At 40.0% G+C, this 15,470-nt stretch overlaps 1 protein-coding gene across 1 annotated transcript in view; it reads left to right on the forward strand.

Moving 5' to 3' along the window:
- RFX3 (regulatory factor X3) overlaps positions 1–15,470 on the forward strand; it is a 156,449-nt gene that overhangs the window by 107,341 nt on the left and 33,638 nt on the right. Inside the window, exons 9-12 of the mRNA XM_080819674.1 lie at positions 3,096–3,211; positions 3,647–3,801; positions 7,832–7,929; positions 11,003–11,152. Of these exons, the coding sequence (XP_080675800.1) occupies positions 3,096–3,211; positions 3,647–3,801; positions 7,832–7,929; positions 11,003–11,152 (519 nt within the window). The remainder of the gene's footprint in view (positions 1–3,095; positions 3,212–3,646; positions 3,802–7,831; positions 7,930–11,002; positions 11,153–15,470) is intronic.

A 15,470-nucleotide genomic window follows, 5' to 3' on the forward strand; every position in this document is an offset into this window, starting at 1 on the left:
ATTTGTGATCTGCTTAGAAGTAAAAGATATTCCTTGGGGTTTCACGGGCAGTCCTAACTGCTGACAATGCAGTATGCGGTGAGAAGTCTCCGCTCATAGCATTCACAGATTTTTTTTTTCCCACTCCAGAAATACAAACTGCTTGAGTGCATCTGAGTGCTTGTCAAGGGTGCTGGATTATTAACAACCAAGGGCAAGTTCTCTCTTTATTAACAAACCATGTGCCAAAAGTGTTTTCCAACATGTCCTGCCGGTTCGTTCCCAACATTTTCTGGAACGATGAAAGACTCTTAATACTCATCTCCCTTTAAGTACTGTGCTTCTCCCAACATTAGAGAATTTCTGGATGAACCTTATGTATCTAAAAAAAAAAAAAAAACTTTCTTTGGATGTGAATATCATGTATCTTCAATAAAGATTTATATAAAGATTCTCAATTTCTCATGTCTCTGTGTTCAGGTGAATCTTGCTTTAAGCAAACCAGCCTACACAGATATCATTTGGGTTTGTTTTAAGTTTCTTTTATTTGTTCAAAATATAAATAGGAGCAGGGTTTATTTATATTACTAAAGAATGTCCAGTAAGCTTATTCGAAGTGGAAAACTCCACCAGTAAGATGAAAGATGACATCATCTTTGGGATGACAAAAATGACATTAGCGTACCCACATTCAGGAATGGTCTGTATGAAGAGATACAGTGGTGTATGGTAATCAGTCTTTGTGGGAAATGGCAGTCCATGGAGCCCAGAGAATGAATGATCCCCACTTATTTCTGGATCACCAACATTCATGCCGTCTCTCGTGAGGCATGGAAAAGAAATTCCAATTGCATGATAAAGAAGAATTCCAGTTTTTTTTTTTTCATGTCAAACTTCCAAACTTTCGAAGTGCAGGTGTTCAGTCTCATATCCCATCCTGTAAATAGTCACTTGCCCTAAGGCAGTACAATAAGGATTATTTAAAAATACATTTGCCTATATATTTTAGTCTGAACATATTTGAAAGTAGGTGGACAAATGGTAAAATGTTTTATTCATTTGTAAAAATGTCTCAAGCGAGGCTGATGTGAATGTCCTTTTCAAAAGAATTATTTGAGATTATTTAATTTGGAGAGAGGCCACATGTAAGATGCACTGAATTCTTCCCTTGCCTTATTTTTTTTCATATTCTATGCCATTTATGTTTTTAAGAAAGATTCATCTACCTATTTTGTCTGGTTTTATTTTTTTTGGAATTCTCACAATTTACTTATCAAAGCGGTTTTATAAGTATCACTAGTTTTTTTATGGAAGGCACAAGTAGAATTTCCCACACAAGTTGCTGCAACAGTAATTGGTTTTATTTTTAAAAAAGCTTAGCTTTCTTATAGCGATCTCACAGATAGAGATATGTAGGTATTATATATGGCATTAGTAGTTGCTTTATTAATAGATATCTCCTGGAATGTGCCTAAGGTACAATTGGGAAAGGAGTGTAATAATTTGCCTTGGGGTACCTGGGTGGCACAGTTGGTTTAGGGGCCCAACTCTTGGTTTTGGGTCAGGTCACAATCTCAGGGTCCTGGCTATCCAGCCCTGGGTCTGGCTCCCTGCTCAGCACGGAATCCGCTAACGTTTCTCTCTCATTCCCCCTCGGTCCTCCCCTGTGCTTTCTCACTTGTGCGCTCGCTCGTTCTCTCTCGCTCTCTCTCTCTCTCTCTCTCAAAATAAATAAATAAATCTTTAAAAAATAATAATTTCCTCCTTGAGAACGTTTTTGCCTGGGAGGAGGGCCATCTGTCTGCCTTTTAATTTCAAGGCTTAACACTTGCATCTTTTATTGTTCCTGATATCAGAGGGTGAAAAGTGTTAATTAACGTGCTCCCAAACATGTTTTGCTTGATGTTTGATTTGGTCTCAGGGTGTGTTTATATAGAAAATCCTTTATTCTCTGTACCCTACAAAGGGCCAGAGACCTACACGGGTTTCACAGACTCTAGAGCTAGGGAGTTCACAGTTTTCCTCTTTTTGCCTCGGATATCCAGATTGGCTCCCTTGGTTGCCCCCAGTGGTCTCCTTCCTTCTAGGAATTTTGTGGATCTTGCTGGGGCTGTTTTACCTGCCCTCATTCTCAGTGCTGACGACACCAAACACATTATGCTGATGACTTCTGTCTTTTATGCCCAAAATAATCACAGAGTCACATGTTCTTTGCACAAACAAGTTATTCTTTGGTTTTCTGACTGCTTTTATCTGAAGGCAAATTTATAAACTAATTGCGATGGCAGGGTGAAATTAAATATGATCATCAAAATTTAACGAAGGGGGCAAATTTTAGAATCATAAAAAAAAGTATCTTTGATGCAGCTGGGAAATGGTTCTGGGAGATAAAATGAAGGAGGAGATGAGGGCCCCGCGCCCAAGGTTAGAGAAGGGAGTAGTCTTAAAGCTGCTCTCTAAAGAGAAGCGAAGGCGTGGCTTGACCACAGAGGTGCCCTTTTTCTGCCCAGACGGACACTGTCCTCCGAAGGCCAGCCCCGTCGTGATTCCTGCCCCGGCCTCTCGTTGCCTGGGAACACTCTGGAATCACGGTCAGCAGCTCCAGGACAGGCACATTTAGCCTTGGCTCTTGTCCGTCCCGCACAGACAGCTCCGCAGCCTTCACTAACGCGCTCTTGGATGGCCATGGGCTCCCCTGGCCCCCTGGGGACCGTGTCCTTCTGGGTCTAAGAAGGCGAAGAGTGGCTGCCATCGTGGAGGCAGAGGAAGCAGCGTGGAAAGGAGTAGAAGAAAAGTAAGAGAAGACAATGGAGAGGAAGGGAAGTGAGCGAGAAAAAGAGAGGGCAGCGCAAGGACAGGAGGCCGTGCCGGGGGGAATACACATCATCCCGTTGGTCTTTCCGGGGTTCTGTTCTCCCTGCCTGAGCTCGTGGGTTTGCCGACTTCCATCGGCAGAATGTCCCCCAGTGGCACCGTGTAGCTGCCGCTCCTGCAGCCGCGCTCACCGTCCCCGTCCCGGTGCGCCACGTGCTCCTCACCAAGCCCATCAGCGGGGTCGTGAGGCCACACTGATGACCGTTCGGTTTTGTTTCTGGTTTTTTTTTTTTTTTTTTTAGGCAATATTGGACGTTGTTGTGAATCTTCAGTTTAGCCTGATAGAAAAACTGTGGCAAACATTCTGGCGTTATTCTCCCTCGACTCCGACCGACGGCACTACCATCACGGAATCAAGGTCAGAATCAATAGGCTTTTCCGATTCATGTTCATGGCTGAGTAGATGTCACGGCTAATAAATGAGAGACCTGTATACCAGTTGTGAACCTTACCTGATAACATTAAATGAATAGATTGAGATGAACCACAAACCGCTCTCTCGAGGCTTCCGTGTGTGTGTCGTAGCTCCCATTTTTATCGATCTGGGGGACCGTGGTAGAGCTATTTCGTCCTCAGGGAATGAGTATCGTATCTGCCCCTCATACCGTCCGAGTGTGATGGCGCGTCGGCAGCTCTGGGGGACTGTTGTGTGTATCCGGCCGCAGGGCGCCAGGGCAGTGGTGGTGTAGTTCTAACCTCAGTGATATTTGCTAAACTAAAACTATTTTTAAAGTCCATTTTCTTTTTTATCCTCATTTGCCATCTATTCATTTGCTACATTTATTCACACCAGCAATCTGAGTGAAATAGAAAGTCGACTTCCGAAAGCAAAGCTGATAACTCTGTGCAAACATGAGTCTATCCTGAAATGGATGTGTAACTGTGACCATGGGATGTACCAGGCTTTGGTGGAGATTCTCATCCCCGACGTGCTTAGACCTATTCCTAGTAAGTTAAATGCAGACGAGTACGGATGCTTTTGTTCTCATACATTCCACCCAAGTAGTTTGGGAAAGTGACGTTGCAATCTAGGGTGATTCTAATCTCATTTAGATTTGCCAATTAAAAAAAAAAAAAAGAAACATGCAACACAAGAGTTTTGCATGAAAGCAGCCTAGAGCAAAACTGTAGGGAACGGGGCAAAAAAAAAAAAAAAAGATCTGTTCTCCAATCGTTCATTTTCTTTTCGACAGAAAAGACAGCCTATGGGTGTGACAGCCCCAATAACTAATTGCAGGAACACTCCCAGGCCAGGCAACCTTGTAAAGATTATTCTGCCCAAGGACACAGTTTCCTTCATAAAGCCAAAAGTTTTTGAAATCTGTAGACCAGCCTCTTTCATGGTTGCTTTTGATTTGAAATGAATTTAGCTTGGTTTCCACTGAAGTTGAATTCCTATATAAAAGCATTTACTTTGTCCCGTCTGTCATGTTGAGAACTACAAATGCAATTTCCATTAACAGTAACGGTTAACCGGCATGGTGAGCAAAAAGTCTCTGTGTACAACTGCACGAGCATTGTATTCCCACTGTGAGGCAAATAGGAGTTACATAGATAAGTTAGATGACTCTTTTTTCTGTGATGTTGTTGATGAAACTACCTTGTGGCCAACAAAGCTATTTCTGCAAGTGTCAATATAAACACTAGTATGGATGCTTGTGTCCGAGGCAGTCGGAAGGATTTTATGCCAACATCTTCATGAGCACCTAGTGACCTTAGCTTTTAAAGAAATGGGACAGAGTTTCCACTCCTCAGTGACATTAATAAGGTAAAAGCAGTCTCATAGCTCGTGAAATTGGCAACTGTGTACTTCAAGTGCACCGTTCACTGATGATTTATATTAAATCATAACAAAACATGAAGGAAGGAGTTAGTAGAAGAAAAGGTGAATATACCAGCATTTGTATGTCTATGCTTTCTTTTTTCTCAATATGATAAACAACAGTGGAAGATAGGAGTGCTTTTGTACGTTTCCCACCATCTTGAAATACGTGCTTAGCCACTCGTTTACATATAATATCAATGAACACGTGTACAGGGCTCTAGAAATAAGTTTTAAAAAAAAGAAATCCAGCCATCAGTGTCTCACATTTTTATAAATTGGTAATATTTTCCACTCTCTCTGCACCACGTTTCCTGAATGACAGTTGATTAAAAGTGATGTTGTCATGGAAAATTTCCATGCGTGTATTCTCTACCGATGTATGTTCCAGAATCTCAATTTTCCTTGTTTTTCTCCTGCTCCCTGTGCCCTGAGTGATAATCTCTAGAGATTTTTGAGAGAATTTGCGTAGGGCTGGCTCCTTAGCCTGTGACATCTTTGCCCCCCGCCCCAAGTACCATTTTTCTCATGAAGTACAAGAAGAGAGATCTGTGAGCTCTTTCTTGTTTGACGCGAATCAACAACATCAACTTCATTAAAAAATTCTGAAGTCTTTTGCTTCTGTTACACCACAGGACTTGTGAAGTCAGTTCCCTAACCTAAATCATGTATCTGTTTAACTCTCAGCCTCGTAATTTTAAGTGCACGATACACTTGACCTTTTTTCTTTCCTTCTTTATTTTTTTGCAAATTTTGATTCGAAAACCAATTTATTCTGTCAGGAAGTCTGTCTGCATTTAACAGACAACTCGACTTCAGGAATTTACAGATGACCATAATTTTAGAGTTTCTGTGACATTATAAGGGACATTAACGTGCTAGCCTACAACATACATTTAAAAATTTAATTCTGATTCTATAAGGAGACCTCACAAAACAAAGCTTAAAATACAGCTTAAATAGCTATCTTCTGATCGTATACATTTTAATATAAAATCACAAGCAGGTTGAGACAAGTTAGCTGTGGAATAGTTTTAAATTTTAAACCATCCATTCATGAGAAAAAGTTGTCAGAGTCAATCTGCACAATTTGATCTGACACGAATCCCTATAGAGAGAGCAAACTTAATTTTATTTTTAAAAATTATATTTTCCTGGCTACTAGTACTTCACTCTACCATTTACTGTCCAGATGGGATTCCTTTTTTTAGCCAAAAAAAGTCTGCATATCACACTAATTTGAAGTCAGCTTGAAGCTACTATATTCTAAAATACATTTATCTGAAAATGAAAAGCAGTTAAGTGTAAGAATTGTATAAGACCTCAACTGGTAACACTTATGTACAATTATGAGTATACGTAAAAGTGGCCCCAAATGTCATTTAGTACAAGAAAGTAAAAACTTATAGTCATTTGATAAAAAAAAAAAATCTTTTTATCTTATGATCTTCCCAGCCTCAAATTTGTCTAGATAAAACAAGACCCATACTCAGTATTTTTTTTAAAGTAACTTCTCTTAGTTCTTGGGTTTTTTTATGCAGATCAAATAATTATTATATATTAGTAGAAAACATGCAAAATACAGATAGCGAAGTTGAATTTTGAACAAAATTTTCCCAAGTTTCAAAAAGGGTCGTTAAATTTTTTTTCACTCTTTTTCATTTCCATTCATGCCTGCCCTCCATGGTTCTAGTACATAAGACAGCAGAAGAATATTTTTCTTTCTTTTTTTCTTTTTTGGCTCAAGTGGGAAGCTTTGGAAATTTCACAAGATTAGTTCTCAAGAAATTTCCAACTCAGTGTTTCCAGTAGATGATTGTCATGGTTAAGAGTCGATACTTCTTCAAAATTTAGTCATTTCAACCTCTCTTCTGTCGTTTGGCCAGTTGGAAAAAAAATGATTTTAATAATCAATTGTTTTTATGACTGGGTCATTACAATTTGTATCTTTCACAAGCAACTTGAGCAAGCTAAATTATTTCTAGCCCTGCTTTACCAAAAGTATTAGAGAAGCATGTCAGACTCATTTGAGCGCAGGAAGAAAAACCAAGAAATTTAATCCCAGCATCAATATTAATATTCTTGGGAGCTTTGGAGAAAAATGTAACTTCCGGGTTTCTTGTAGGAGACTCCAAATTATAATGTCTACCACATTAGAGGGAACCCACAGAGCTTTCTTTCATGTTGTGGGTGTTTCAAACACTTATCTATTAAATGTCTGAAACCACTCCCTACACCGGGGAGCCTTGGGTACAGATGAAGTAAAATACTGAATTACTTGTTGACCAAGGGAAAAATTCTCTGTTTATTCTATTATACAACCCATCTCAGGAAGCAGGTCCCTTCTTGGGAAATAGGTGTAGTCATTCCTGGTAACTGTTGATGCTTCTAGACATTTTATGACCACCATAAAAACTACTCTCATGGGACCCAGTCCTCTTTCAGATCTTAACAGATAGGTGAAGAATGGGGAATGGACTGTTTTAGGAATATCTTTAGAATATTGGTCTCTGGGGACAGCAAGTATATCACCCTGATCTTTTATCTCTGCCTACCAAGTGAAACGGTGAAGAGTTGTCTGAAATTTTCAAGTCAGGCAATTTTAATTTTTACCTTACTTTTCAACCAGAGTAAGAGATAACCACTCACTGAGTATATTCTAGAATGAATAGATGTGTAGAGAAAGGGAGAAAGCTTTGCCTTGTTTCCTTTTTAACTAAAGAAAGGGAAATAGATTTAGAGCTTGAAAAATCAGGATGAAGAATTTATAAAGAAAGTACTTAGCCCTTGAGCATTAAGCTGCTAACGAAAAGGCTGTTTTGTCTAAGGTAGAAAATTCCACAAGTATATTCACAACTGGTATATGTTGCTATCAGCAAAAATGTTTGAATGTTTGGATTTCCTAACAAAGTGTCATAAATATCTGGGAACAAAACAACTTTAAAACCAAACCAAACAAAACAAAAAGCCCAAAATGCAATTCTTGGATGCTTTCAAAGTTAGGAATTGTATTTAAAATAAAAGTCTCATCAATGAGGACAGTATAAGATCTGTGCGATTTCAGATGTCATGTATGCATGTTTTTCTCTTCCCCTGGAATAAAGATTAACATCCTGTGGTGTCTTTTTCGTTCTGCTTGTATTCTTCAACATTTAGGTGCCTTGACCCAAGCCATTCGAAATTTTGCAAAAAGCCTTGAAGGTTGGCTTTCCAATGCCATGAACAATATCCCACAGAGAATGATACAAACCAAGGTAAGTTAGTATGTGTTTGCCTTTTCTTCTGTTTTTAGGAAAGTGTTCTGAGCTGTGAAGTTTAGATCTGTCCTGTTAAATGGTGTCATGTACGATGTTGGTATCAGAATATACTGAGCTTTTCAAACTTTTTTTTCTACTTGGGCTTTATAACCATGTAATCAAGAACGTGCATGAGAGATGGTGTTCGATATTACTCCTTCCGAAGAAACTAGAGAAGCATTTTAAGTGTGGAGTATTTGTAAGCCCTTTTCCAAAGTGTATATTTCAGATTGTATATTTCAGATATATTTCAGTGTATTTATCATTAATTTCAAAAATGAAAAAGAAGAGCCCAGAATGTTCAAATAGTTTCCACTTGAGGGAGTTTTAGATTTTTTTTTTTAAGTCCCGAATTACACTCATTTATAATGTGAAACATTCATGTACATTTAATATCCTTTTGATTTTCAGGATTTTTTTTTTTGAACACTGGAGAATGCTTTTGTGAATCAAGAAGTCATTTCTTAAAGTGAGCAGTTATCTCATAATTGACGGTGTTTATCAGGAATGTGGGTTGTATGGCTACAGATACGACTTGTGATCTCTACTTTGTGCCCTGCTCACTTTGTTACTTTAGGTTAGTCTGTGAACGTATCCTATGGCAAGATCAGACTGATTCTGTCTAAACTTTATATCAAAAGTTACATTTCTGGCTTTTTCTCAATGGCTATGTCCACTGTCCTCAGCCGTACAGCTTGTCTTTCAGTGTGGGGACACAGTCGATAAGTTGACCTTCTTGTAACTGACGGGCCTCTTTGGGTACACAAGTCACTCCTAGTTCTGCTTTGACCTAAGATTTGCAGTATCACTTTCCAAAACATACAGAAAAAACAAACAAACAAAAAAGTAAAATACACAGCAGGGACATTTCATCGATATGCCCACTTTAGATCGCTGTTCTGGAACTATGCTGTCAATGCAGTAAGGGGAGTCACAGTGGCTATTTAAATTTGAATTTGAAATTTAATGTAAGTTGAAGTTTTAGTTCTCCAGCCACACTAGCTAGCTGTGTTTCAAGTGTACCACAGCTCCATGTGGCCGGTGGCTACCATATTTGGCAGCACACATACAGAGCATGACCATCATTGCGGAAAGTTCTAGAGTGCGACACCGAGGTGGGCAAAGGAAGGAGGTACTGTTTGATTATGATGGTTCCAGGCATGCTTTCCAGTTTGCTAACTTAGTCATATTCGCATTAGTACCTCAAACAGCTGAGAGCACCTTCCTTCCCAGTATTATTGAAGTGAATGTAGTGGCAATCTAATTGCAATATTGGCCAGTTGCATTGGTCCCCAGAGTTGATGTGGATGATCTGCCTTGGGGGACAGTGTCTTCTGCTTTTCTTCTGTCACTCATGTACAGCCTGTTTTCATCTGAGCACGCGATCAATGAAAATAATCTGCCCCAACAGAGGAAAGAGCCTAATTCGGTTATGACGGGCCCTTGCTATCAAACCTGCCCCACCACCATAACATAGTTTCGGTGCAACCTTGAGCCCGCTGCTTAACCCCTTTAAGTCACGATGTGTGTCCCATTTGACAGTTATGAGAGTTCAGGTGATATATGTGAGGCAGTGAACATGGCGTCTGGCACTTAGTTTGTCCTCGGTTAATAGAAACCACAGAAATGGAAAAAAGTGTAAGACCTCTTCCAACTTCCGTATAGTCCCAAAACATCTCACTATTAAGACAGAGCATCCTTTGACCTTTGAACACCCTGGATGAGACTGTTGAATCACCTGCTTCTTTCATACTGCTTGTCACTTAATGACATGACATGCAGTCCTGTAGATATGTTAAAAATGCTCATTAGATTTACTGTGCATGTGACAGATTTCCATGAGATCGTGAGATTTAGATACTTACCTAGACTTTTGTTTGTTGTTTTTTTTTTTTTTTTACATTATCTTTGCTATCTTTCAGTGTAACCTGTTTCATTGAGGGTCTCAGCAGGAAGCAAATGGTAGATCCAAGGGGAGAATAATTGAAAAGAATTTAAGAAGGGTCTATTCCCAAAGATGTGAGCAGTTAAGAAAACTCAGAGGAATGGTGAATCACCCTGGGGCTGGCAACAGTGGGGAGACATGAGCTTTCGTAGATCTTTTCCTAGATCCTAGACATGAGATTTCCTAGACTGAAGGGGAAAGAGGTAAAAGTTATGGCATTAGGACATCATCTCCTTCCCTCAAGGACTGTGTGGCCTTAGTCCAAGAAAGCAAGCTTTGCCGAAACATGGAGAGAGCAGAGGTTGTAGGGGAATAATGCAGTGAACTCTTTTTCCCCCCATCCTTTGTTCTTCCCACTGCATATCATTGGCCAAACCCAACTGGAAGCCAAAATGTAAGGGAAGTGCTTAATGTAGTCCATTCAGGGCAGCCTTCCTGGGCAGAGGAGCATGGAGAAGAATGGCAAGTAGATGTCGAGGAGCAAATGGAGAAATCCTGGATGGTTCTTGTACCAAAATTCAGATCGTGCAAAAGAACTCTTGTTGCCGATATCTGATAAGTTTATTGGCTATGTATTTGCTAATACTAAAAACACCTTCTCTAAAATAAAAGCCGTAAGAGCGAATCTGGATGACAGTGCTCTGAAGACTATAAAAATCTTTTATCCATTTAAAAAAGTGAGATGGTACATTTTGGTTTCCCAAATAAAAAGGGGAAAAAATGGTATTACTGAGTTTATATCGACGGTTCTACGGAGAGTAAAAAAGAAATGAAAATCAACACTTTTCCTGCTTCCCTAGACAAAGTCATTTCTTGCAAGACTGGTTTAATTAATGCTGCACTCAGATGTCGAAGAACATGGGAGTTTGTTTCAGTCTTGACCTCTACCTACTCAAAAGGAAAAGAATACTTGGTTTTGAGATTTAAATGCTATAATTTACAAGTAACCTCTCCCATGAAATGAGTTCGAAATAAGTATCAGAGGGAAGCAGTTACAATTTGGCAAGGGAATAAAGATTTGAAGATTGCCGCGGTCTCTTTTCCTAGAATGGAAAGCTACCCGGTTTTGATGGGATTTCTTTCCAGGTTGCCGCTGTAAGTGCCTTTGCCCAGACTCTGCGAAGATACACATCGCTCAATCACCTGGCCCAGGCAGCTCGTGCAGTGCTCCAGAACACTTCCCAGATCAACCAGATGCTCAATGACCTCAACCGCGTCGACTTTGCCAATGTCCAGGTACTCTGCTTTCTTTCAAAATATCTCTTGGGAGGAAAGACACCCCATTTTTTCTTGGCCTTTCCTACGTTTCATCAAGGCACAGACAACATCTGTGGTCCTGTGTCCTGAAAGAGGGGAATCTGACTCAGCCGGGACTTTACTGCTCGTCTGTCTCGTAGTCTGCTGAGATGTATTGTACTTGATGTGACATATGTCAGCAGGGTTTGCTAATTACTGGAGTCAGGACAGTTATAGTCATGGAAGTTAGGTAGGCAAGAGATTAAAGTCTTCCATCTGCTAGCTGTGCGATCTTGGACAAGTTGCTTAACTGCTCTGGGCTTTCCCCTTCCCATCTTATATAACACCTATCTGAGATAATTGTTACATATTTAGTAATACATGAAGTCCTTTGTGCTGTAACACACAAGAGATTTATGTTTTTAATAGTTTCCCACCTTGGGGTGCCTGGGTGGCTCAGTAGGTTAAGTGCCTGCCTTTGGCTCAGGTCATGATCTCGGGGCCCTGGGATCCAGCCCTGCATTGGGCTCCTTGCTCAGCAGGTATCCCCTCTCCCTCTGATCCACCTCCCTACTTGGGCGTGCTCGCTCACTATTCTCTCTCTCTCTGTCTCAAATAAATAAATAAAATCTTTTAAAAAAATAGTGCCCCGTCTTGAAAGAACTAAGAACACTTAGAAACTATTTCAGAGCATCTGGTAAATACTTGTTCATTTGCAAAGAATTAGGAGCAATACATTTGGCTCTTTTGTTTGTCCCAATGGAAAAAAAAAAGGTATTTTAACCTTGCGATCAAACTATTTACTTTAAAGTACACTTATAAAGACAGGCAACTTAGGAATATTATTATGAACTCCCACAAATATTTTATTTCAGATACTAAAATAATGAAACTAGTTGTTACCATATAAAAATAGCGCATTACTCAAAGCAGAAGCAACAGAAGAAAGAAAAAAAAATACCTAAACTGAACATGACCAAAATGAAAGATTTTTGTGCTTCAAGAGATGAATAAGAAAGTGAAATGACAACTAATGGAATTGAGAACATTTTTGCAAATTATCTATCTGATACAAATGTATATCTAGAATATATAAAGAACTCTTAAAACCCAACAATAAAAAGACAACCCAGTTTGAAAAGGGCAAAGATCTGCGTAGCCATTTCTCCAAAGAAGACAGACAGATGGCCAGTAAGCCCCTGAAAAGATTGTGAATGGAATTGGCCACTGGGGAAATGCAGCTCAGAACCACAGTGGGATTTTCATTTCATCCACACTAAAATGGGTATAATTAGACAGATAATCGCAGAAAGAAGAGAGTTTAAGGTGGAATATGCTACCTTAAGAAAGCGATTACTCATTAAAATGAACAGTGTGAGGAGTGAACTGTTAAAATGAACAGTGTGAGGCGTGTAGGGGAAAGGAAAGGCACTGCAGGGAACCCAACGCACCACTGACTAGAATGTCAAATGCAGCCACTTTGGAAAACAGTGTAGCAGTTTCTGGAGGGGTTGACGTAGAATTCCCATATGACTCAGCAACTTCACTCCTAGACCAAGAGAAACAAAGTCATGGCCACATAAAACTTGTACATGGACGTTCATAGCAGCATAATTCACCTTAGCAGCATGACCATGGAAACAACCCAGATGGCCACTAACTGACGAGTACATAACATATTCACACAGTGGAACATTATGTGGCATCAAAAAGAAATGAGGTTCTGACGCTTGCTACATTGTGAATGAACTTTGAGGATACTATGCTAAGGGAAAGAAGCCAAACGCAAAGGGTCACATAGTGCATGATTCCTTTTATATGGAATGTGCAGAATAGATAAGTCTATAAGGGATAGAAAATAGGTTCTTGATTGCCTGGGTTCTAGGGACTGGGAATTGAAAGGTGACAGATTGCAGGGGGTGGTCTTTTGGGGACATGAAAACATTCTAAAATTGTGATGGATGGACAGCTCTGAACGTTCTACAAGAAGCCATTGAGTGGTATATTTTTAAACGAGTGAATTGTATGATATGAGAATTATATCTCAGTAAAACTTAAACAATGCCTTCGCTTTAAAATAAACCACCAATTACTCCTGTTTCCTAGAAATTTTAATCTGCACGTCTGGTCTGGTTTTACCATTTCATTACATCAAAAAGTAATATTTGGGCCTGATTCACTTTGGGATATAATAATTAGTTAAGTTCGTTCTGACTTTCATGGATTGGGCTCAAACTGCTGGTTATGTGGAGCCTTAAAAAATCTGCCTTTCTGTGTATCTGTGTGTTTATCTATGTACAAACATGTTTAAATACACACAGGTAAACACAAAATGTCTGTAAGAACAAACTGTCTCAGGTTTTGCAAAGCCATTAGCTTAACATAGTTCAATGAAATTTACGTTAACTGGTTTTAGTGAGACTATTAGAAGTTCATATTGCCTGAAAATTTATCCTGACGTTTCTTTCACATCTCCATTCAGAAGAGATTCTTTAAAAAGCACCTTTAGGGGCTCCTGGGTGGCTCAGTGGGTTAAAGCCTCTGCCTTCCGCTCAGGTCATGGTCCCAGGGTCCTGGGTGGGCTCTCTGCTCAGCCGGGAACCTGCTTCCTCCTCTCTCTCTGCCTACTTGTGGTCTCTGTCTGTCAAATAAATAAATAAAATCTTAAAAATAAATAAATAAAATAAAAAGCACCTTTAAAAAAGTTGAAGTAGTAAGGCAACCTATGGTTTCAAATGTGACATTAAGTTCCATTAAGAAAGAATAATTCCTGGTAATATCTGAGAAAGGTTTTCTGTTCCGTTGGTATACTTGTGTATTGTGTATCTGCGACCCTGTGAAGTGTTTATGCAAATGAGTTCCTCCTGGTTGTAACTGCCCACCTTGGGAACATCTTTGCATTTAAGTGGTGGATTTTATCACTGCTCTGCTCATCCTCCCCCACCAACTCAGGCTCCCTTTTCCCTTCTTCCGGAGTGTTCTGGGTCTGCATGACAGTGATCAGTGCTGATACCTGGGTGACTCACCTCTGAGAGCCTTTCCTTTCTTCAGAGGACCAGGAGCACAGTGGCCTGTTTCCCCGCCACCTTCCTTCTCACACTGTGTTCATTTTGATCAGTTTTCTCTTTCTTAGGGTATCGTGTTCTCCGCCTTTGACTCCCTTCTTTCCTTTTCTGTTGGGAGCTTTGCCCGGTTTTTGTAGCATCCTCTGGGTTCTCCATCTTCTGCCTCTCCTTGCACTTTTGTCACCCTCTCCTGGTCATCTGGACGTTGTCCCTGGCCCTTCCAAAGGGACCTCAGCAACAGGGACATGTGTGAAGGTGGTGTTCTTGCAATAAGGGGACTGTAATGTTTAACAAGGAGATGACACTTAAGTGTCAATATTATAATGCTCTTAAGAGCTTGAAAGTACTAAGAGGTCTCGAGACCTTCGGGATATTCATAAATCTTTTTCACCACTTTGTTCTTCTCTAGTTATCTCCTCTTTTGTTCAGGCATTCAAAATACCCTATCTAGGGGCGGGCGCCTGGGTGGCTCAATCCGTTAAGTGCCTCTTTATTTCCGCTGGGGTCCTGATCTTGAGTTGTGAGACTGAGCCCGAGTCCGTCTGCTCTCAGCAGGGGGTCTGCTTGAGATTTTTCTCCCCCCTCTCTCCGCTCCTCCCCCAACCTGTGCTGTCTCACTCTCTCTCTCTCAAATACATAAACAAATCTTATTAAACAAAGATCAGCTGGGGCGTCTGGGTGGCTCAGTAGGTTAAGCCTCCGCCTTCAGCTCCCGTCATGATCCCAGGGTCCTGGAATCGAGCCCCGTGTCGAGCTCTCTGCTCAGCAGGGAGCCTGCTTCCCCCTCTCTCTCTGTCTGCCTCTCTGCCTACTTGTGATCTCTCTCTTGTCAAATAAATAAATAAAATCTTTTAAAAAAATCATCTTTCTACTGCAGTATAATTGCTTTTGTTTTATTTAATTGATAGCATTGCAGTGGTATCGTTTTTGTGTGTAAATAGATAGTTTTTCATCAACATTATGGGCAAATAGCTTTGGTGGGTTGACCTGATAACTTATCCATTGTGTACACTTGTGTTCGCTTATTTAAAAGATACTCCGATTGTGACGCCACCGACTCCTTATCATTTTGGATATAATTTATTTGTAAGTGAAGAACATCTTTAATGTTCATCTTAGCTTTTTCCCTTTATAGAGCTGAAAAGTCCAAATTCCTTTCACAAGGGAATATTTATAGTGTACTCTATTGTTAATGTATTTTCAGTCTCCAAAGTAGTAAAATGATGTATAATGTGAAGTAATTTGAAAAGCCA

This window comes from Martes martes (genome assembly GCF_963455335.1).
Source record: "Martes martes genome assembly, chromosome: 12".
Taxonomy (NCBI): Eukaryota; Metazoa; Chordata; class Mammalia; order Carnivora; family Mustelidae; genus Martes; species Martes martes.